Source organism: Ctenocephalides felis, unplaced genomic scaffold, assembly GCF_003426905.1.
Source record: "Ctenocephalides felis isolate EL2017-DRISC unplaced genomic scaffold, ASM342690v1 CF-g0.4_SCAFFOLD_01492, whole genome shotgun sequence".
In the NCBI taxonomy this organism is placed as follows: domain Eukaryota; kingdom Metazoa; phylum Arthropoda; class Insecta; order Siphonaptera; family Pulicidae; genus Ctenocephalides; species Ctenocephalides felis.
The window spans coordinates 51,812,727-51,835,428 of record NW_020537646.1 but is presented as its reverse complement, the minus strand read 5'-3'; the positions used below and the strand labels follow the sequence as shown (position 1 = coordinate 51,835,428).

Sequence of the window (22,702 nt, the reverse complement as noted above, 5' to 3'; positions counted from 1 at the left end):
AAAGTTGTCAAACATTGAAAACAGTACACTGCAATTACGAATTTCATGAGTGTGCATCGACCTTGACCGTGACACCAACAATGTTTCATAACCATGTTTTGTTTTATTATTTTTAGAAATTGGTTATAAATATTTTAATATTAATATTCGGCATTACTAGTTAGTATTCAGAGGTCCGATAGCCGCTTTGAACCACCTGATGTCAAGCAGTAGTGATATCAGTTTTTACTTGGAAATATAGATAGCATTATGTCTCGAAGTAAAAATATCTCTTATTTTGCATTGCTGCATCGATAAATATTCGCACTATTACAGAAAATGTAATAATAAAATTTATCACTCAGAGATGAGACAACTATTCGGGTTGCCATCTGTAAAACCGACGTAGTATTAAACCAAATCAGCACAACAGCTTATATGACTCTTAAGTTCTGATTGCACACAATGTAACAGAATTATAGCAAGTTATTTGTTTATTGTAAAAATTATAATTTTTAGTGTTAAAAATATATCAACTATATGCCAACTGATAGTATATTACCGACAATTTCCTTTTACTAATGTTAACTTTTATTAAAACAAGTGTATTAGCAATTCAAAAAAATAAGTATTTTATCGTTCCATAATTTATTAATAATCTTGTACCAAAATACAGAAAATAATTCTTCAAATATTTTATTGTGTCAAAATTTTAAATTTTATCTAGATATTTGATAGATTACAATGTCAAAAGATTTATTCTTTTATTTAATCCATTGTATATACCACATTGTAATTGTAAATGTTGTACACTTTTTTTGTTATTTTATCATTATATTTTAGTTTTTATTTAGTATTAGATAAATTAAAAAGTTCTAATCATTGGTGTGTTTCAAATTACTTTTATATAAATTTAGACAAATCTGATACTCCAGACGACTGCATAATGAAACACATTATTCAAAAAACTTTGTTTTTCCTTTTCTCATTGTATTGGATGGCTGCCCAAACTTATCAGTATAAATTTACCGACAGAAAAATTATTATGTATATATATATAAATATTCATGTATATATATGACACTTCTAGCATCTAATATCATATCAAATTCATACGATCGCAATTCCGAAGATTTGAAATACATATTCTTCTATGAAGATGAGTATTTTATATTTCAAGTAATTCTAAGCCCGTCGTCGTATCGTGGAATGAGGACTAGCACCAACTAGTTCCGGGTTGAATCCCAATCTGGGCTAGCTCGTAATCGCAAAAACAATTGAAAATAAAAAATTTTGCATATCCTTTCGTTTCAGGGGTTTCTGATCATTTTGGCATAATTCAGAAAAAATTGATGTATGTTTGTGTATGTATGTTTGGATGCAATATTTTGTCCACGATTTCAGGCGCATAGATCAACCGATTTGAATGATTGAAAAAACATTCGATTACTATTGATGAGGAGACGTATTGATTTGTTTTTGGCAAAGGCAAGTCCAGACGTTTCAAAGATACAGGGAAAAATGTGCCAACAATAGTAATTCTGTTTTTGAGAGAACGGGGAGCGTCCGATTTAAATTATTCAAAAAATATTTTACTTGTATTGACAAAATGAAGAATTGGTTATATTACAGATTAGATACAGAGAAAAATGTAAAAAAATGATATTTGGCATTTGAATGACAAATTATCAGATATTTTGTAGAGATTTTAAACATGAGTACTAATGTTGTTACAATTTTTTTTGGGTTCCGTACCAAGATTATTAATTTTTAAAGTTCACTTATACGGTCCAAACAAATTACTAAGGCACGATGCAATGCACCACCAGTTTATTGCACATTTTCACACCTATCCACGTCCTATTAGTGTCCTTATATTGAAATAAAAATGTACAAATATTTTTTTGAGTATTAAATAGTTTAGAAAAAATTGGAACGCAGTACTGATCGAGTTAGTGCCGCGGTCATTCGCAATATAATCTCTTGCATCGTATCCAAAAATTCGTGGTCTTAACGGTCGTGTGTTTTTATACATTTTTTTTTCTCGGCGTAAGATAAGCCCGGCGTTCCGAAGGCGCCACCGCTCTCAGAACACAAGACAACGGGCGCCAATGCGTATAGACACCTTCCCGATATACTGATGTCAACTTTGTTTACAGTATCCAAAAAACAGAAATATTTATAAATATACACACGACTATACAAATAAAACTCGTTCGGACAGACGCTGGAAGGGTTTATGGTGATACGTAAAGGGCTATCGATTTTTCAAACTCATCAAGCCGCGGTTAAACTGATACGCACAAATGTTTGCTCATGTTTAGCTTGTATTTTTTTTCTCTTAATTCTCTTTTTTAACTGTCCTTAAAAAGAATTTATCCGATTGTTTGAATTGTTTAACAGGATCATTACAATATTTCATGTTAGTCTTATCTGCCTAAACTAGTTATTGATTTTCGCAAAATGTAGGAAAATTACACAAATATTATCTTCATATTTATTGTAATTGTTACTGATAATAAAAAAATGTATCTATCATCATTAATGTAAACATGTTATAATATTAATATTACTTTAATTTCAATCAGTAATTTTATCATCACATTTTATCATTACATTTTTCTATATACGTAGAGGCGCCAGGAGCATGTTGTAACTTTTTTTGAAATTAATATATCACGAGATCCACTGACCATATTTCTATGCAATAAATCTGGATAGATACTTCGACTATTCCTCTACCAAATCAAGTAACCACTATTCAACAACTATTGTTTATTATTTCACAATTGATCATTTTCTAGAAAAAAGTGTGGTGTCACAACTTACCCCTTCTTTGGGGCTAGTTGTAACATCTACCAGGGCAAGCAGTAACCATAAAAAACGACAATAAGGTAATTTCTTTTTCACTCATTCTAAAGAAAATTGACTTGTTTCTAAGTAATTCTTTTTATACATGAACTCAAAAGAAATAATAAATAATGTCTCCTGTATGTGCCTATAACTTATAAACTATGATACGACCAAATCTTCTTCTTCACTTGAATCTGTGTATAATTCTTGTATGTTACAACTCGCCCCAAGATTTTGTTTCAACTAACCCAAGGTGTAATTTTTCTACATTGATCAATATAACTATTCATACAATTCAGCAGTCACGAAAATTGTTACACATTATCAAAGATTCATAAACACACGAAATAATATATGTAAAGTTTAAAATTAACTGATAATGATAAGGCAAACCGAAATTTCATGATAGTACGATTTTATATTATATGTCAAAAATGACGGACAATTCTATGACAATATTATGGAGAAAGAATAATCACTACTTTGAAACTTTGCGGGTTGGTTGACTTCTTGTCTAGAATAATTCCCTGTAAATATTAGACGCTTATAAGCACTGAAATAATTATAAAATTAATTAAAATTTGCAGAAATTGAGTAAGCGCGACTAGGTTTGTTTTATATATAGAAATTTTATAAACTAATTATATGCCTTAGTTTCATAATTAGTTGAATAATCGAATAATTGATGATATTTAAACATAATGTTTCAAATCTAGTTTAGAATCCGTAAATGGCCTTTCCACTCGCGAATTCCAAAATAACAACGCATTTTGTCACCGGAACGGCGGCATCCGAGTGAAAAAGATTAACTTAATAACAAGACTTGACAATTCGATAGGTTTTCATAGAAATAGAGCTCTTTTTCTGCAATTTGTAATTAGTTTTAATAATTAAAAAAGTGCTTCCAAGCCACTAATATCTAGAAGAGTTTGTTCTAAAAAATCAGATTATTCCAGCCAATAAAGAATAGTAATGTGGATCATTAAGAACTGATATTCTTACTCAAGACAATTACTTATATCGTATGGGCAGTACAGCTCACATCATTTCTATATATATATATATATATATATATATATATATATATTTATATGTATATATATATATATGCGAATATATTATTATATATATGCGAAGTTTAGAAGATTAGTAATTGTGGAATAACTTGATATCAAAAATTATGCATGATGATGAAAACCTATTAGCAACACAATAATGCAACGTAAATATAATAGGTACAATATAAGTTTTTGACAATAAAATGACATTTTTTCTATTTTTTGCCTCTGTATCTCCGAAACCGCTTTACTTACTATTCTCAAAAACTGGTAGACTTAAAGGTCCACCAGTGATATCTCAAAAACAAGTAATGTTATTAATTTTTAACCACAATATTTGAAAGTAGAGAAAAGAAGTATAACAAGCAATCACTTGATTCTTACGACGTTTATCAGGAGAAAATGTAAATGTTTGAAAATACTAAATAATAGCAAAAATATTTTCTTTGGTTGTTAGATTTTTTGGTTGTGATCTTTGTTGTTTAGTTTACGATACTTTGATATAAATTTTATTTAAAAACCATTACATTGTTTCATAAGGTGAATTGTTCATAAGTTAGATTAAACGGTTTTGTATATAACCTCTATTAAAACCATTGGGTGGGATGAGAAGGACCAATTCAACCTTTACCTTGGCAAAGGTGTAAATATTGAAAAATAGTAAATAAAAAATTACATTAAGATAAAAAAGCGACAAGAGATAAATTAAACGAATGCTTAATCAAGCACCAACAGATCCTTTATCCTGGCAAAGGTGAAATGAAAAAAAGTTAATAAAAAAGTAAATTAAGTTAAACATAGCTATTTTACTAGATATAAATAAAATTAATAGTTATTTCAAGTCTACTGAAGAATATTTCTGGCAAACCATATCAAGGTTATATACAGTGTTTTTTTAAAAAAACATGTACCCAATATTTTACATTTGTTCAATAATGTATCTAATATTTCGTAAATTTAAAATTCCTTTAAAATGAAGACATTGCATCTGTTCGCCTCCAGACTGTCATATTTTACCCTCCTTTTCTCTTATTCTAACAATAAGTTAATTAAGATTTCAATAAATGATTGATTAAGAATTACGCTGGAAAAATACTTTAATATTTTTATCTTCACGCATGTGCGAAAAAATTATATTGTATAAACAATGCCAAACGTATTGTTTTGTTAATGAAATACATAAACTAAAATACTAAAACTAAAACTAGTAGCGCCTAGCATAATGTTTTAACGCCTGTAACTTCCCGTACAGTAGTTTCTTAACATTTTTGATAATTTTAAGCTTTTTTGAAAGTTCTATATATTTTTCAAAGCGATCGCACTGCGTTGCTGTTTTAGAAATATGGAAGCGCGAATGCGCCGCGTCGCTGCCTCAAAGACAGCTCCAGCCGTTTATAATGTTTCAAAAAACATTTTACTTATATGAACAGAATGAATAATTGGTCGAATTTATGGAAAGGCAGGTCCAGCACTTTTGATAGTTAGTTACATACTAGCGAAGGCAGGTCCACCTTTCCGGAGGTGCGGAGAGCAAAGGGTGCAAAAAATGATCATGACGTTCTTGAGAGTACGTATCATTCGATTAGAACGATTCAAAAAAGATTTTGCTTGTGTTGACGGCATGCAAAAGTGATTAGTTTTTGTAGAATCAAATTTCAAATAAAAAATCTCAAAAAAATCGTTTATAAAGAATTTCAAAAGTAAATCGAAATTTTCAAAATATTCAAATAACTTTAACTTATGGCATAAAAATAGTGACATAAAAATAGAGAGATAATAATCAAATATAAAAAAAGAGAAAATGACACGGTTTTTTGTCAAATTCATTTCTTATATTGATAATATAAAAGATTATTATTAAAAAATAAATTTATTAAATAAACAATTACTAAATTTTCAAAAAAATCGTTTTTTTTCAAAAATTTGCCTTAAGTCAATGTTCAGGCGTCAGATTTTACAATAGTTTCAATTTTCACGAAACCAAAATACAAGGTAGAATTTTATAAAATGGTCCGATTCCTTAAATAATGAAACATCTTCGTCAATGGGCTTATTTCTGGTCGATTACAAATTTATCTATTTAGGAGAGAGTACGTGCTTTGGCCGCCCTTCGAAGGAATCGCGGTAAGATCTGCGGTCTCTAGGGGCGGCCGCGTTTGATGTTGGATCGTTCGCGTTCTCTTGTTCGTAATCACGAACGCGTTTCATCTTCGGACATCCAAGAGGACAGAGAAACCAGTTGCTGCGTGTGCAAGCGTGTGTACCGGCCTTACCATACCGACGGAACAACAGTAGTGTCCGAGCGGCGTCTGTATGTTCTTATTTTTACTTATGCATATTTAAATATCATTAACGTCCACCGGAACGAGTTTTACTGATGCTATAAAATAATACCGAAAGATGTAAAGACGCGCGGGCCGTTCGTTCTCTTTGTTTTGTTTCGGGTAATTTTGAATGTGCGACTTAAGTTGGTATCCGTTTGATTTCATTATTGGCCGGAATTAAAAACATTCCAATAATGACACATTTGCTTACTTAACGAGAATAATTGAAAGTCGTAATGCGGTTAAAGCTACCAGATTTTTAGATGGGCAATGAGGAACCAATCTGTGGGAGGGGAACTTTTTTAAATAATAAAATTTTAAAATTAATTTATGATTATCTAACTAGAATATTATGTCTATGAAAATTGAAGTAATTACCTAAATGTTATGAACAGATACAATACAAATATTCGTTTCACATAGGCCAAATTAGGACTGTCCCGCCAAAAGGGGGATGTCTGTGTCATATGGTCTGACCACTTTAAATGTAGAAGAAAGTTATATATCTTCTTCAACATGCAACATGAAAACTAATAAATACAAATCAAATATCAACATCAAAATTGATATAAATATTGTGGGTTATAATCTCTACAAATGTTATTTGTAAACAATTTTTAAAATTTTATTAAATAAAGTAGAGCGGGGTATAAAGTTCCCATTTTACATGGAGCAATTATTGTGTGAAAACTAATCAATTATATCACAACAAAAAATACATTTAAAAAAACAACTATCTGACTATGTTCAGTAAAACTCCTAGCTAATTCATAATTGTAGAAATGTGTTTTTCAAAAAATTGTCACCTGGTCTTTTTCACCCCATAGACGGTGTAAAATGAACCGACCTCAGGGCAAACAAGTCCATTGTTTATTTTTAATTTTTAAGGGATTTTACGAAATAATAGCTATATTATTCAATCATTGTGAATTATAAACTTCACGGGTACATTTTTTACAAAGATAATATATAGCCTTGATCTGGTATTCCTATATATATATATATATATATATATATATATATATATATATATATATATATATATATATATAGCCTTAATCTGGCATTTCTAAGAAAAAATCATCAACTGAGTTGAAATAACTATTTATTTAACTTATCTTATTAATGTAGCTTTATTTAACTCAATCTACTTTTATATTTACTATTTTTCAGTTCAGTTGGTTTACAGGTTCAGTTGGTCTTTTTTACCCCATCCACGTGTAAGTTTTTATCATGACTATATCAAAAATCTGTTGGATGTAACTTAAAATAATGTATACTACTTAAAAAATATATTAAAGTCTCGTAAACTAAGCAACTAAAGCTCACAAGCAAAAAAGCTAACAACGAAAGAAAATACATTTGTTATGTATTTTTAAACATTATCGTTTATTTCCCGATAGCAACAACGTAAGAATTAAAGTGATAGCTGGTTATACATCCTTTTTCCTCTACTTTCAAATATTTTAATAAAATTCTTAACTTAACTTTTTTTTAAATAACGGCGGTGGACCTTTTTACTCGCGGACCTTTAAGCCCCGATCTACTCTATTGAAACATATTAAAGTTTGCATAAGTATAGCTAGAAATAAAAATTGATTTATTCAGATGAGATACAAATGGCAATGATTACTCGTTTTATAAAGGCTGACCAAGAATTTCATAAGAAATTATACAAAATATTTAGCTTCAAAATAATTAATACCGTCATTTAATTTTGAAGTCGTTTATTTACACAATTATTTTAAACATGAAATGTAATGTTTGCTTTATATTATTTCAATAACGGTTTTGTTGCGATTATTAGACGAGTATATAACTTTTTTTCTAAACGTTTCAAAATTCTTTTTTTTTCAAAGATTTAAATAATATTGTGATGACTTTCAACTAACAAACTTGAGGATTCAGTTTGTTTGTTGATTCAGAAGCTTTTTTATATGAGCATGTCTCTTCAATATCTGTATCGAAATATATCATTTTATTTAATTCGAAGCGTTTATTAGTAAAAAAAACTGAGATTGATAAAAATGTTAGATTTCTACATAATAACTTAGAAATGGATTTATATTATAAACTCAACTGTAGGCCTGCTGTTATCAACATTTTTCACACAAAAATTGTTAACACGTTTTTAGTAATCTACTGCCTTTTTGTAATAATTTGATAAAAAAACTTCATCCGTGACGGCTGAGCTGGAAGATCTAGTTCTGAATAATATATAATAATAATATATAATCATATATTAATTTAATAATTAAGATTTATTGATTATTTACCAAACCCCGAGGCGTATTAGGCTAATGTACGTTTTCTCCCCTGACCTGGCTAACTCTGTTTCAAATTTACCTTATTATTTTATATACAATTAGCGTTAATATATCGAAACTTAAAAATGCAGCTGATATAGAAAGAATCGCATTAATTTTATTTATTTTAATATTCATATAAAGACCTCAATAACCTGTTGACAATAATGATGGACATGATTAAATAATCGAAAGTCGATAATTATCTAATAGGCCACATCTACTTTTATATTCATGGGTTTAATTATTAATTTAAAATTATCCTGTATGTGAAAATAATCCTGAATACGTTTACTCTGATTCCAAAACTCTAAAAAAAATTAAAAATAATAATGTTGTGCTCAATAGTAACGGTTATAGTATGCAATTCAACCATAAACCAATAAAATTTGTGCCCTTTGTCCTGCTGATTTAGATTTACAACCGCAATATGTTCAAAATTTTATTTTTATATTACCGCAGGTGGATAAATGGTTTTCAATCACAAACACCAAAACTGAACGAAAACAACTTATAAAAAGAAGTTGAGTTCACGATTTTTAAAGTTGAATCTTTGTATAAAAATTCAAAACAAATTAGTGATGTCACTAGTATCAAAATATACATAGGGTAGGGCGGGGCTAGTTGAGCAAATTTTTACTTAAACGGATGTATCTTCTCAATGAAAAGTCTCAATAAATTGCTATACGGCTTAATGGAATTGTTGTTTATCGCTTAACAAAAGTGCTACTATACTATTTTATGGTAATAAGTAAAATTTAAAAGCTACAGCTGTTTGAATGCAAAAAGTCACGTATGCTCAATGTACCCCATAGGTGGGGCAAGTTGAGCACTAAGAAAGTATAATGAAATCATAGGTTTAATGTCGATAATAATGAAATAAAATAAGTTTTTAATAACCAGTTCTATATTTATAGTCTTTATTGACAAAGAATACAAAACTTATAGTAATTTGCTTTGAATAATTAACGAAAAGTAGAATCAACAAAACAATATCGTATCTTAGGAATTATTTTATCATTATATTCAGTATTTTTGTTTAAAATCATTATTTCTTTATATTATTACTCATAGACTTAGCTTAAATCTTAAAAATAATAAATTTCTGGAAGTTATTGGTAATTGTCTTAGTGACAGAACAAGTTTAGCAACTATGCTCAACTAACCCCAACTCGGAATTTCAAAATAAAAGTGAGTTTATGAAAAAACCGTGAGAATTATACGCAGAATCTCTGTGCATATTAAAAGTAAAGAGAATAACATTTACCTGATTAAAAATGAATAACATTTGACTAAACCAAACGAAAACTCGTGATGAATTACTTTTTTACTTTTTGGTCTCAAAATAAACAAAACGCCCGTGAGCCTCACTCATTTGTCCAGCGGCCACTAGCGATCGCGGAATGTTTATTTCTCCCAAACCTCTATCTTTCCGCCATATAATGCATAAACGAAGGGTGAATAGTTTTCGAGATATTTCGATTGCTCAACTTGCCCCTATGCTCAACTAGCCCCGCTCTACCCTAGAAGAAATGCTGTTTATCTGTTCGTACGATTTTACGATTTAATTTGATACGAATTAATATACCACCGAAATAATTAATTATTACTCTTATAAACGCTGTAATTTTTCACATCATAATTATCTAAGAATGGAAATTTTGCACCATAATTGAATTGTTTTCTATGTTTCAGCTATAAATCCCTAAGATAACCAGAAAACTAAATCTAGTTTAATTAATTAAAATTATATAGAGGAATATCATAAATATGGAAAAAATATTTATGTTTTTAACTTCCTGTAGGGGTTATAGTATAATCGCAAAAAAATCGGAAATGAAATTTCTTTACGTTTCGAAAATTTCTGAGCACCTTAGAAAAATTGTATGTATGTGCGGATACAATTTTTCGCCGATATTTTCGAGAGCACGTTGATATTCAAATAGGTTGATATTTGAATGATTCAAAACACATTCGATTCGTATTGAGGGGGAGACTTGCTGATTAGTTTTTGGCAAAGGCAGGTCAAGCCGTTTTGAAGATACGGAACAAACAGTGCTTAAATGGTAATTCAGTTTTTGAGAGAACGGAGCGTCCAATTTGAATGATTTAAATTTTTTTATTTATATTGACAAAAAGAACAATTGGTAAAATCATGGTAAGGCATATAAAGGTAAAATGGGAAGGCAGGCAAAAAAAAATTATTTGGCGGTCAAAAGTTATTATTAGACATATGCACATCTAATAATCAGATATTTTACGGAGATTTTAATAATAAGTATAAGTTTTTTTTGTATTTTTATGGATTCCGTACCATGATTTATAATGTTTAAACGTTAGACTACGGTGAAGCGCTAACGCGTCGATATAAACAAATATAAAAATTCAAAAACATCAAAATGTTAAAAAATATGTATTTCAAAAAATAATTTTTTTTTCAGTTTTCAAAAAAATGTGAAATTTCTAAAAATTTTAAGTTATGGTACGAAAAGTTCTAACAATTTGCCTTAACGCACAATGCCATGCACCAGCAGTTTAATTAATTAAAATCATATAGAGATAAATCAAAAATATGGAAAAAAAATTATGTTTTTCGAAAAAATAACAAAAACTTTTTTATTGTTGATTGATTTCTTAATTTCTTGCGATTCACTAATAGGAGCTTAATTTTATGCTTTGCTTTTCCAACACTCATTGATAGTGAAGCAATCGAGGCGCCTGAGGCTCAAGCTGGTCTGTCAATGTCCTGCTGTGGCGCGACACCTCGCGCATCGATCGTCGCACGCGAAGAATCATCAATCAGTCGACTATACTACAAACGACGAGCTACACACGCTCACGGATGTGTATGCACTACACACAAAATATAACAGTCTATCAAATACATTTATAAAATTTTAAATTGTTGGCCAGCCTATTCTATTTTGACGATTTCAATTATCTATTTTTCATATATTTGAAATTTTTGGATAAATATCTATCGGATAGTCGATAGTGTGTTATGTTACATAGCCACTACTTAAACATGAATATTGAGTCCAAGTGTTTCATTGGAAGTTCTCTACAAATGGTTTTAAGTGGGTATTGTACTAATCTAACTTGTCCTTATTATGCAATGTTATACTTGCTAGTAGAGTCCAGTGTCCAGTATATGTCATATAATGAAATATTTTTTAATAATAGAAATAAAACTTTTATTGAGAAATGTTATTATTATGTTTGAAATACGTGTAATATTATTAACCCCTCGTAGGGTGAGTAATTATAGTAATCGCAAAATAATTGAAAATGATAATTATTGCATTACGTTTACAGACCTTAACCTACTACATGTATTTAAGGTCTATGATTAGGTCTCAAAGGTTTCTAAACATTTTGGCACACTTTCGAAATTTATGTGTGGATAAAATGCTTGTCGATGATTTTGAGAGCACGGATTAACCGATTTGAATGATTCAAAAAACATTCGATTCCCATTGATAAGGAGACGCTCTGATTAGTTTTTGGCAGAGGCAGGTCATGCCGTTTCAAAGACATGAAAGCAAACATTGCCAAAAATGGAAAATCAGTCTTCGAAAGATCGGAGCATCCGATTCGATTGATTCAAAAATATTTAACTTATTACGGCAAAATGAAGAATTTCTGGGACACAAGGTATAGTGATCTCGGAGATCCAATGAAACAATTTAAAAAAAATGCCATTTGGGGATCAAAAATTATCATTACTAGATATCAAACATCGAATTACCAGATATTTTATAGTAATTTTAATAAGTACATTGTTTTTGTTTACTTTTCTATGGATTTTGTACCAAGATTTATAATGTACAACCGTATGGACAAGTCTCTAAAACAGCTATAAAAAGTCGCAGCACGATTGCTATGAAAAAAAAATCCGAATATTAAAAAAAATCAAAAATTATAAAAAAATCAATTTTTGAAAAAAAGTCCAAATTTTTCATAAGTTTGAAAAATCACAAAAATGTAAAAGTTATTTGCCTTAAGACGCGATTTGATGCACCACTAGTTTCTCCTTTATATTGGTTTATTGTAAAATTCACCATTGAGAAATTAATATATTTGTATTTATATGCGATCTATAATGTGATTATCTCCGACCATTTGATTTAATCTAATTTATCGAATATGCACACATTCAAATTTATGCTTGCCATACTGCGTCTTTTATAGGTTTGGTATTATATAGGTATATGGCTTGATGCGGCAATTTATGCATTTTTATATGAGCATGTTATAGACCAAGGATGAGCAAACCGCGGCCCGCGGGCCGCATGCGGCCCGCCGGATGTTTTTCTGCGGCCCGCCAAGCGTTTCTCAGCTAGAGATTATTTTTCTATATATTTTATCAAATACGGCTGTAAAGGCTAATTTTGTTGTCAGCCAAATGCTGGTAAAAACTGTTGTTCGCAGAAATAGCATTTTCTGATAAAATAAATATTAATTTATATATTAGTTTAACTATATTGCAAGAAAAATTGAGAACTTGTCTGAGAACATAGCAATAACGCATTTACAATTCTAAAATAATTAAATAAGTAAATTTTATAAAGTCGCGGAGGGAAAATCACCGTAAATTTAAAGAATTCCTGAACAATTTAAAGCGCGTATATGGCGATGTGCTTTTCAATACCAAAGTACGTCAGCTCAATAGTGATGCAATGCTTAAAGGAGTATTCGACCCAAATGGCAAACTACAATTGTTTTTGATATGAAAGAATAGTTGTAGTACTTTTGTCATCTTGGTAATGAAGAATAATATCTTCTGCAGAATCTTGTGTTTCACTTTCCATATTTAGAAAAATAAAATGTGAACAAATTTTATTTGATTTGTTTTCTTTGCCATTTAACATTGATGTAGGTACACTGTATAAAAACCATCACAGAAAGTGATCAGCATGCCAAATAATACAGATTAAAAAATGTATTTTTTCGGTAAACATCAAAAAACGCAAAGAAAATTATGGTAAATTCTTTTTTTTGAAGTACTTATGTGTGCAAATAATTACACAAGTCCACAAAAGAAAAGCTGTTGGAAAATAATTAATTCATTTAGGAAAATTTATGAACTGATGATTTGCCAGTTTTCAAATATTTTGCGTTCCAATTTTGAGTTCCAATTTTGACTATAGATTTATAGAAAAGGTACATGGGAAAACATATGCCACACACCCAATTCAGATAACATTTTTGTGGATCTGTATTAATTTCAACCATGAAATTCATAAAAAAAAATCCAGTGATCAAAATTGAGTGTAATATATCAAAGTTGCATACGCATTAAAAAAACTAGCTGTAAGTGGAATTCTGTCTTAAGGCAATTAGGGCATCGTGCCTTAAGGCAAATTGCTGGAACTTCCCGTACCAACAATTATTTTTTTTAAAAACGATTAACATTTTTGAAAAAAATTTACTTCGAAAAAAATAAGATTTTTGAGAAACTATAAATTGGACAAAAAATTACTTTTTTTTGAAAAAAAAATTTTTTAAAAAAGAAAAAAATTTTTTTAAATTTAAAAAAAAAAAAATTTTTTTTAAATTTTTTTTTTTGAAAAAAAAATGTTTTCTTTATTTTGACATATTTTGGAAGATCTGAACTTGTTTTTCAAAGCAATCGTACTGCTTTAACTGCATAGAGACAAAATATAAAGCGCGTAAGCGCGGCGTCGCTGTCTAACGGGTAAACATTGATACGGAACCCATAGGAAAATAAACAAAATTTATACTTATTGTTAAAATCTCTATAAAATATCTGAAAATTTGATGTGCATATGTCTAATGATCATTTTTGACCGCCAAATGGCATTTTTTTTTACTTTTTTCGTTAGATCTCCGAAACCACTAGACCTGCCTTTATGAAAATTTGATCAATTCTTTACCTTGTCAATACAAGTAAAATGTTTTTTGAATTATTAAAATCGGACGCTCCGTTCTCTTAAAAACTGAGTTGCCGTTTTCGGCACTTTTTGCCCCGTATCTCCGGAACGGCTAGACCTGCCTTCGCCAAAAACTAATCAGCACGTCTCCTTATCAATACGAATCGAATGTTTTTTGAATTATTCAAATCGGTTGATCCGTGTTCCCGAAATCGTCGACGAAAATTTGTATCCGCACATACATACACACACGCACACACACACACACACCCACACACACACACACACACACACACACACACACACACACACATACATCCATTTTTTCTAAGGTATGCCAAAATGTTCAGAAACCTCTGAAACGTAAAGATATATAAAAATTTTCATTTTCGATTTTTTTGCGATTACTATAACTTACCCTACGGGAAGTTAATTAAAATGAAGAGCAAGATTTGAAAAAAAGGCGTTAAAGTTTTCAAGTAAATTAGTTTCTCTGTTTAACTATTATTTGTTTTCATTTTATATTAATATTTATATACACTTATAATATACACTCGTAATTATATAAAAATATAAAATATATGCTTTTTTTCAATTTTGTATATCTGTTCTTTTCTTGTTGCAATTTTGTAATTTTGTTGCAATTACATTATTCCCGCACTAAGTCAATGAATATTTTTGACTTAATTCTAGTTCAGATTTTTGAGTTTATAAAAAATCTTCAATTTTATTCAAAAAGAAAAAGCAATTTATTATTTCATGGGTTGTACAACCGAAACAATTTTTTTGAATTTTATTCTTTATTTTAATTTTTTTTAATACGGAATGGAAAACTACATGCAACTCCAAATTTTACTCTCTTATAATAGTCATTTTAGCTCAATAATTCATCAATTAACTTTAAGATTTAAAGTTTAATTAAGATTTTTCTGAGCTTATAGAAAAGCTCTCGGCTCTATTCGTTGCAAATTTTTAAAAACAAATCTTAGATATTGGCAACGAAATGGTAACATCCGATAAAACTAACTGATTTGCAGTCTTATCCTATTGTACAAACATTTTATGATGTGCATAAGAAGTACATAGTATTTGAATATCTTTCAGAAGGAGCAATTCTAGCTAAAAGTTAAAATTTAATATTAAAATCTGAAGATAAAACTGATTTTTAAATAAAATTAGATTTTTTTTTAGAGTTATTGAAATCTCATTCGTTTCGCTAAGCCTAGCATAACATAATACAAATATCAATGTATTTTTGTGTTAGGTGCTCCTTTCATTTATATACTACATATTTATACATTCAGAATTAGTTAGCCATTTTTTACACTAATGATTTTCTAAAAATATTTCCTGAGGCAAAACGTTTGCCGGGTCAGCTAGTATATATAAATTCCGTGCGGCCCGCCATGAAATTTTAAAATTGAAATTGGCCCGTGGGTTAAAAAGGTTGCTCGCCCTTGTTATAGACCATATAAGGAGCTTCTCTTTCGCGGAGCGGTAACACGGCAACCGCGGGTTATTTATGAGCGAGGGCGCGAAACTCAAAAGACTCGGGTTCGTATTCTCGCTGTGCGGTTTATGGCACGGTTTATTGTCGGGCTATTCGGCTATTATACTGCATGTTATAACATATCCGGTGTAGAGCTGCCCATTGATCAATACCAAAATCGGTTTGTCGATGGAATCGACATCACAAGCTGATGCAACTTTATACAGAATAATCGCTCTCAAAAACTCGATTTCTATTTTCTGCGATCTTTGCTTCGTATTTCCGAAACGGCCGGTCCTGTCTTTGCCAAAATCTAATCAACACGCCTTCCCATCTGTTTTTTGAATATTTCAAATCGGTTGATTCGTGCGCCCGCAATCGTAGACGAAAAGTTGTATCTACACAAAGCACACACACACATATATTTTTTCTAGGAAGGTATGCCAAAATGTTCATAAATTTTATTTTCAATTTTTAGACGATTACAGTAACTGGCTCTACGGAAAGTTAAAATGTTACGATTGTTCTAGGAACTAAACTAGAACTAAATAGTTTGCTGAGGGAGGGGGTAATTTTAAATATCACCACGAATCACCAAGAAAGAGAAGAGTCTAAAAATCCTTAGAATTAGATCACGTGATTAATGGACGTCTCCTAAGTATACATCGGCGATTACGACCCAAACGTTAGTGATCCTCAGATCGATCCTTGGCCATGACATAAAACTTGAAATATTGAGTTAAAATTTAATATAATTTGAATTGTTGATTTGAAATTGCATAGAATTAAAAGTATGAAGAAAAGTAAGATTACAGAGGAGGAAGAAAAATGAAGAAATCAGGTGTAAAGAGCAATCAAATAAAGGAAATAGAATAGAATAGCAATGGGATTTTACAAAATGATAGCTACAACATTCAACCAATGCAAAATATAAATTTTATGGGTATATTTTTTACAGAGATAACACAGTATATAACCTTGATCTAGAATTTTGTCAGAAATGTTTTTCAGCAGAGTTGCAATAACTATTTATTTAATTTATCAATGTATTTTTTTAAAACTTAATTCACTTTTTTGTTCACTATTTTATGGTGGGCTTGTAGGCTTTTATATGGGCTATATAAAAAAACTGTTGAAAATAACTTAAAATTAATAATACATTTTATAAAACAATTAAATAACGTATACTTAAAAATTATATTAAGGTCTCGTGAACTAAACCAAAGTGCTCACAACCAAAAATACTAACAACGAAATAAAATACTTTTGTTATAGATTTTCAAACATTGCCGTTAATCTCCAGATATCAACGCCGTAGGAATCAATATTATAGCTAATTATACATCTTTTTCCCTCTACTTTCAAATATTGTTAATAAAAAATACTTAACCTTATTTGTTTTTGAGATATCGGTGGTGGATCTTTTTACCCGCGGATTTTTAAGACCCGCTAGAAGAGCCCTACATACATATAAAAAGATATTTAGAATATATAAAGAGAATATAGAATATAATATATGAAATGTTGTCGCTAAAAGCTCTACGTTAGCGAGGCCAAAACAACGAAAATGCAAATATTACTTTCTATATACTTGTATATTGATTTTTAAAAATGCTTGTAATGTAAAGAATCTAACTGACTTTTAAACAGTTTGTACACACAAAATATTAAATATTTAAGAATACTTTATATCTTTACGTCGACGATATTAATATATTTACCAAAATATTGTGCAAAATATCATCAAGGAGATATATTTATAACATCTGAATCCATGTGCCCATACAATTTTATAGCACAAGCGTTTTACTCGTCATGTTATATTAGAATGCACCACTATTCAATCCAATACTTCATGGTGTTATTTTTATTGCAAGGTAAATAACAAAATAAATTTTGTATTTTAATTCGGAAAGCCACGGCTATTTGATCAAAAAAATCGTGCATCATGATCATTCTTTATCAAATCGCAGATTTCTGGCATTGTTTCAATGAAATGCCATCTTTCCAATGAAAACGATATGTACAACAAATATGTATGTATACATATTAAAATTAAAACTAGTGGTGTATGGCATCGTGCCTCAAGGCAAATTGCTGGAACTTCCCGTACCGTTACGAAATATTCGAAGAACATTAAATGTTTTCAAATAGATTATTATAAATATTGTAATAATACTGTCCAATATTTATAAAATTATATAAACTGAATTACAAAGTTAAAATTATTTGATTAAAGTATATTAGAACTTTCGTCAGAATTAAAATTAAAACCTGAATTATTTTCGATATACAAAAAAAAAAAATTGAAAAAAAAAACAAATTTGAAACAATTTTTTTTTCCAAAAGCAATTATTTTGTTAAAACAAACAGAAAGTTATTTGAATCATTCAAATCGGACGCTTAGCTCTCTCAAAAACTGCCATTTTTTGCACATTTAGCCCTGTATCTTCGAAATGGCTAGACCTGCCCTTGCCAAAACTAATCACTTCTTCTTTCAATGATTACAAATTGAATGTTTTTTAGATCATTCAAATCGGATACTCCGTTCTCTCAAACACTCGATTTGTATTTTCTGCACTCTTTGCTCCGTATCTCCGTAACGACTGGACCTGCCTTTGCCAAAAACTTATCAGCACATCTCCTATCAAGAGGAATCGAACCATTTAAATCGGTTGATCCGTGCGCCCAAACACGTGGGCGAAAAAATGCGAGCATACAAAACACACACACACACAAACACATCCATTTTTTCTGAGGTATAGGCATACCATGTTCAGAAACCTTCAAAACGTGAAGATATGTAAAAATTTTCATTTTCGATTTTCGGCTCATTACAATAACTACCCTACGGGAAGTTAGTAACATAGTATATTTTAAGAAAACCGATTAAAAATATTATAGAACATTTTCAAAAAATTATATTTGGATCTAAAAGTCCCAGCCACCCCAATAGAATTCGTGTACACCCTCACTCATACACTATTACATTTATACTTTTGTAAAATTCAATAATTTATTATCAACATTGTTCATGCAAAATTGATTACTAAATAATTTTTAATTTAATCCTATTAAATTTTTGTTTCTTAATTTTTATACAGTTTATGGTAAGTACGTATTTTCAAACAAAAAGTTACATTTACATTTACACTAATAATATAATTAAATTTTATGAATAAAAAACGAATAACCACTTTATTCAATGATTCATGCATTTAAAATGTATCATATTCAATTAGAATTAATTAATTTTAAAATTATCGGCATAAGGTAGTAATAAAAATAATAATAAAATTCATTTCAAAATGCTCAATTAATCATTCAGATTTACTCGTTCACTTGAAAAAGTCTTGATCACTTTCATGAAAATTAACTTTTTTGAAATCTTGAAATAAAACAAATCGTTTCGTCAACACAAGCAAAAAGTGTTTTCTCGTTGAAATCGGATGCTTCGTTCTGTCAAATGTTGCCATTTTTTACACATTTAGCCTCGTATCTCCAAAACGGTTGGACCTGTATTAGCTAAAATCTAATCATCACTCGGCTGAACGGTGTGCCCAAAATCGGGATTGATCAATTGTATTCAAACATACACACATGCATCAATTTTTTTCTACGGTTTTCCAAATTGTTCAGAAACTTCTGAAACGTAAAGATATGCAAAAATGTCCAATAACGATTTTTGGACGATTACAATAACTTACCCTACGGAAGTTGATAAAACAAAGTTATTTTAAGCAAACTTTGGAGGAATTCGATATTATTAGTGTATTTAATAAGTAAATAACATATCAACAATAAAATATTTGTAATAAATAGTAGATTATGCAAAAAAAAAAATTCAAATACTTCTATAAGTCTATAATCTAGAATAGAAAAGATAAAATTATTTTTCTATATTGCTACTGTAGTAAAATAATATACAATCTAATTGCTATTTTTAAAATTTGTTCAATATATATTTTTATATACAAATTATTTTCCATTGAATGTTTTATATTACATATATTAGAGAAACTGAAGAATAACGCGTGATTTTTTGATAATAGCAAAGTTTTATTATAACTTATCGAAGTTCCGAAAACTTTATTATATATTATATATTACTTATATATATATATATATATATATATATAGATATAGATATATATATATATATATATATAACACAAAAATTTCGAAAATTTGTCTAATTGTAAGATACAGGCGTTTGATGCATCAACATTTGTCGGCAACTTTGTGTCGTCGAACCGTATCATTACTTTACATATTTGGAATTTTGTAACATTAAATTCATCATTTCGATGGATACTTAATTAGGAACATCTCTGAATAAATGTAACTTTTGTATCCAATTGAAATTGAATTGTAGAGGAAAATTGTAGCATAAAGCATTGACGAAATAAAATTTGTATAAACATAAAGTATATGTTTCGGAAGTGTTCGTTTTTTACTGTTAAAAAAGTCAAGTCTGTGCGTGTATGGAAAAAATTGATAAAACATAAACAAAAACCGAATATAAAAATATATATTATTGATGTATTACTATGACTATGACTATGACTATAGAAAAATGTATATGCAAAAAGCAAAAATTTGGAAGACAATTGTCTAGTTCATTATTCTTTATGATAATAATAAAGAATTCTTTTGACTTTATTAACTTTCCGTAGGGTAGTTATAGTAATGAGCCGAAAATCAAAAATGAAAATACGTTTGAAGTTTCTGTACATTTTGGCGTACCTCAGAAAAAATGGATGTGCGTGTGTATGTGTGGGTCCGCATTTTTTCGTTCACGTTTTCGCGCGCACGAATTAATCGTTTTAAATAGTTCAAAAAACATTCGTTTTCTATTGATAGAGAGATCTGCTGATTAGTTTTTATAGAAATCGAAGTTTTGAGAGAAAGGAGTATCCGATTTGAATGATCCAAAAAACATTCAATTTGTAATGATAAGGAGAAGTTGTGTTTAGTTTTTGGCAAAGGCAAGTCCAGCAGTTTTGGAGATGCTGTGCTAATTGTGCAAAAAATGACAGTTTTTGAGAGAACTAAGCATCGGATTTGAATGATTCAAAAAACTTTCTGCTTGTTTTGACAAAATTGTTGTTTGTTTTGTCATTTTTTTTTAATTTTTTGTATATCGAAAATAATTCAGATTTTAATTTTAATTCTGATTAAAGTTCTAATATATTTTAAACAAATAATTTCAACTTTGCAATTCAGTGTATATAATTCTTATAAATATTAGACTATGTTACAATAATCTATTTGAAAACATTTAATATTCCTCGAACATTTCGTTACGGTAAGGGAAGTTCCAGAAATTTGCCTTAAGGCACGATGCCATACACAACTAGTTCAAATATTACGCTTTGATAATAATTCTACTTCTCTACTTATTATATAGGTAGGAAAACCAGGGGCTATCTGAAACAGGGGTATGCAGTAACAGGCGTTTTGCAATAGGATCCTAAAAAATATTAAAATATTTCTGTCTCATTGGACATGTAAATCGTCCTATATAATACTATCCCACCCTATCATAGTCAGGTCCGTCATTTTTGATGTAATATAAAAATGTACTATCATAAAATTTCGATTTGCGTTATTATTATCGACTAATTTTAAATACTATTATTGTGTTTCAAATTTATCAAAATGTGCTACAATTTTTGTGATTGCTAAATTGTTCAAATATTTATCTTGATTAATGTGGAAGAACCACATCTGGGGTTAGTTGAAACAAAACCTTGAGGGAGGCTAGTTGTACTATATAAGAATAACATGCAAATTACAGTGAAAAAAATTGGGTGGATTTTATAGTTTGTAAGATGAGGGCAAATGTAAATTGTGTTACAGGAGTCACTACACCTTTTGTTTGTATTGTTATATAATAATAATTAATAACTGTAGTTCACGTTTTATTATTTATGATAAAAAACATATTATAGTAGACATTATTTATAAAAAATTACTTAGAAACAGATCAATTTTCTTAAAAATAAATAAAGAATAAATTATCCGAGGCATATTATTGTGGTTACTACTTGCCTGGATAGACGTTACAACTAGCCCCAAATAAGAGGTAAGTTGAAACACCGCACTTTTTCTCTAGAAATTGATTAATTGTTGTGAAATAAATGAACAATAGTTGTGGAATTATTTGGATTTGATTTGGTAGAGAAATAGTTACAGCCACTATCCATCTTTATTTCGTAGAAATACAAACAGTGGATTTTAAGATATATAGGTTTAAACAACCACCAACCAGCCCCTAGCTCTTATTTGGCTTTAGTATCTCAATATCGTAGTAATAGCTAACACCACAATATATTATTTCCGATATATAATTATTTCGTGACTTACTAGGGTGTAAGTCGAGATCTAATTCGACGTCCAGTCTGTGGTTCATGACCAGCGACGGTTGTACAAGGCCCCCGCGATGCTGGTGCAAAGGAAGTTGGTGCGCCAGCGGGCCACCCATGTCCGCCATGACCATGTGGCGACTGATTGAAGTTACCAATTTCCAAAACTCGAATCAATACCAACTTGACTGGCACATGCACTGACCAAAGACTGACACCAAGAGACAATAGTATTCACTCAAGGTATGATTACTTTATTCTCGCTTGTAATAATCCATTGATTATGTTAGAAACAGAAACAACTTTTTTTAGAAGAAAATATTTGTCGAACAATTATATTAGCACTGAATTACAAAACACTTGCACGTATAAACGGACGCGGAAAATTATGAATACAAAGAACGAAATGAGCGTACGCAAAACGTACGGCT

The 22,702-nt window shown here is 29.6% G+C and overlaps 2 protein-coding genes across 3 annotated transcripts in view; one reads left to right on the top strand and one right to left on the bottom strand.

Annotated features, from left to right (window-relative positions):
• The window catches only part of LOC113369928 (apoptosis-inducing factor 1, mitochondrial-like), a 112,666-nt gene extending 101,426 nt beyond the window's left edge, over positions 1 to 11,240 (top strand). The window contains exon 15 of the mRNA XM_026610551.1: positions 11,222 to 11,240. The gene's annotated coding sequence lies outside the window, so the exon portion shown is untranslated. The remainder of the gene's footprint in view (positions 1 to 11,221) is intronic.
• Positions 1 to 22,481, bottom strand: part of LOC113369929 (insulin gene enhancer protein ISL-1) — a 53,201-nt gene extending 30,720 nt beyond the window's left edge. The window contains exons 1-2 of one of the 2 annotated variants that reach the window (XM_026610553.1): positions 22,273 to 22,481; positions 18,386 to 18,397 (exon numbers count right to left, since the gene is read on the bottom strand). In XM_026610553.1, coding sequence (XP_026466338.1) covers positions 18,386 to 18,397; positions 22,273 to 22,405 — 145 coding nt within the window. In that variant the 5' untranslated portion in view covers positions 22,406 to 22,481. The remainder of the gene's footprint in view (positions 1 to 18,385; positions 18,398 to 22,272) is intronic. The other variant, XM_026610552.1, reaches the window with a different exon arrangement.
• Between the last annotated feature and the right edge of the window lie 221 nt (positions 22,482 to 22,702).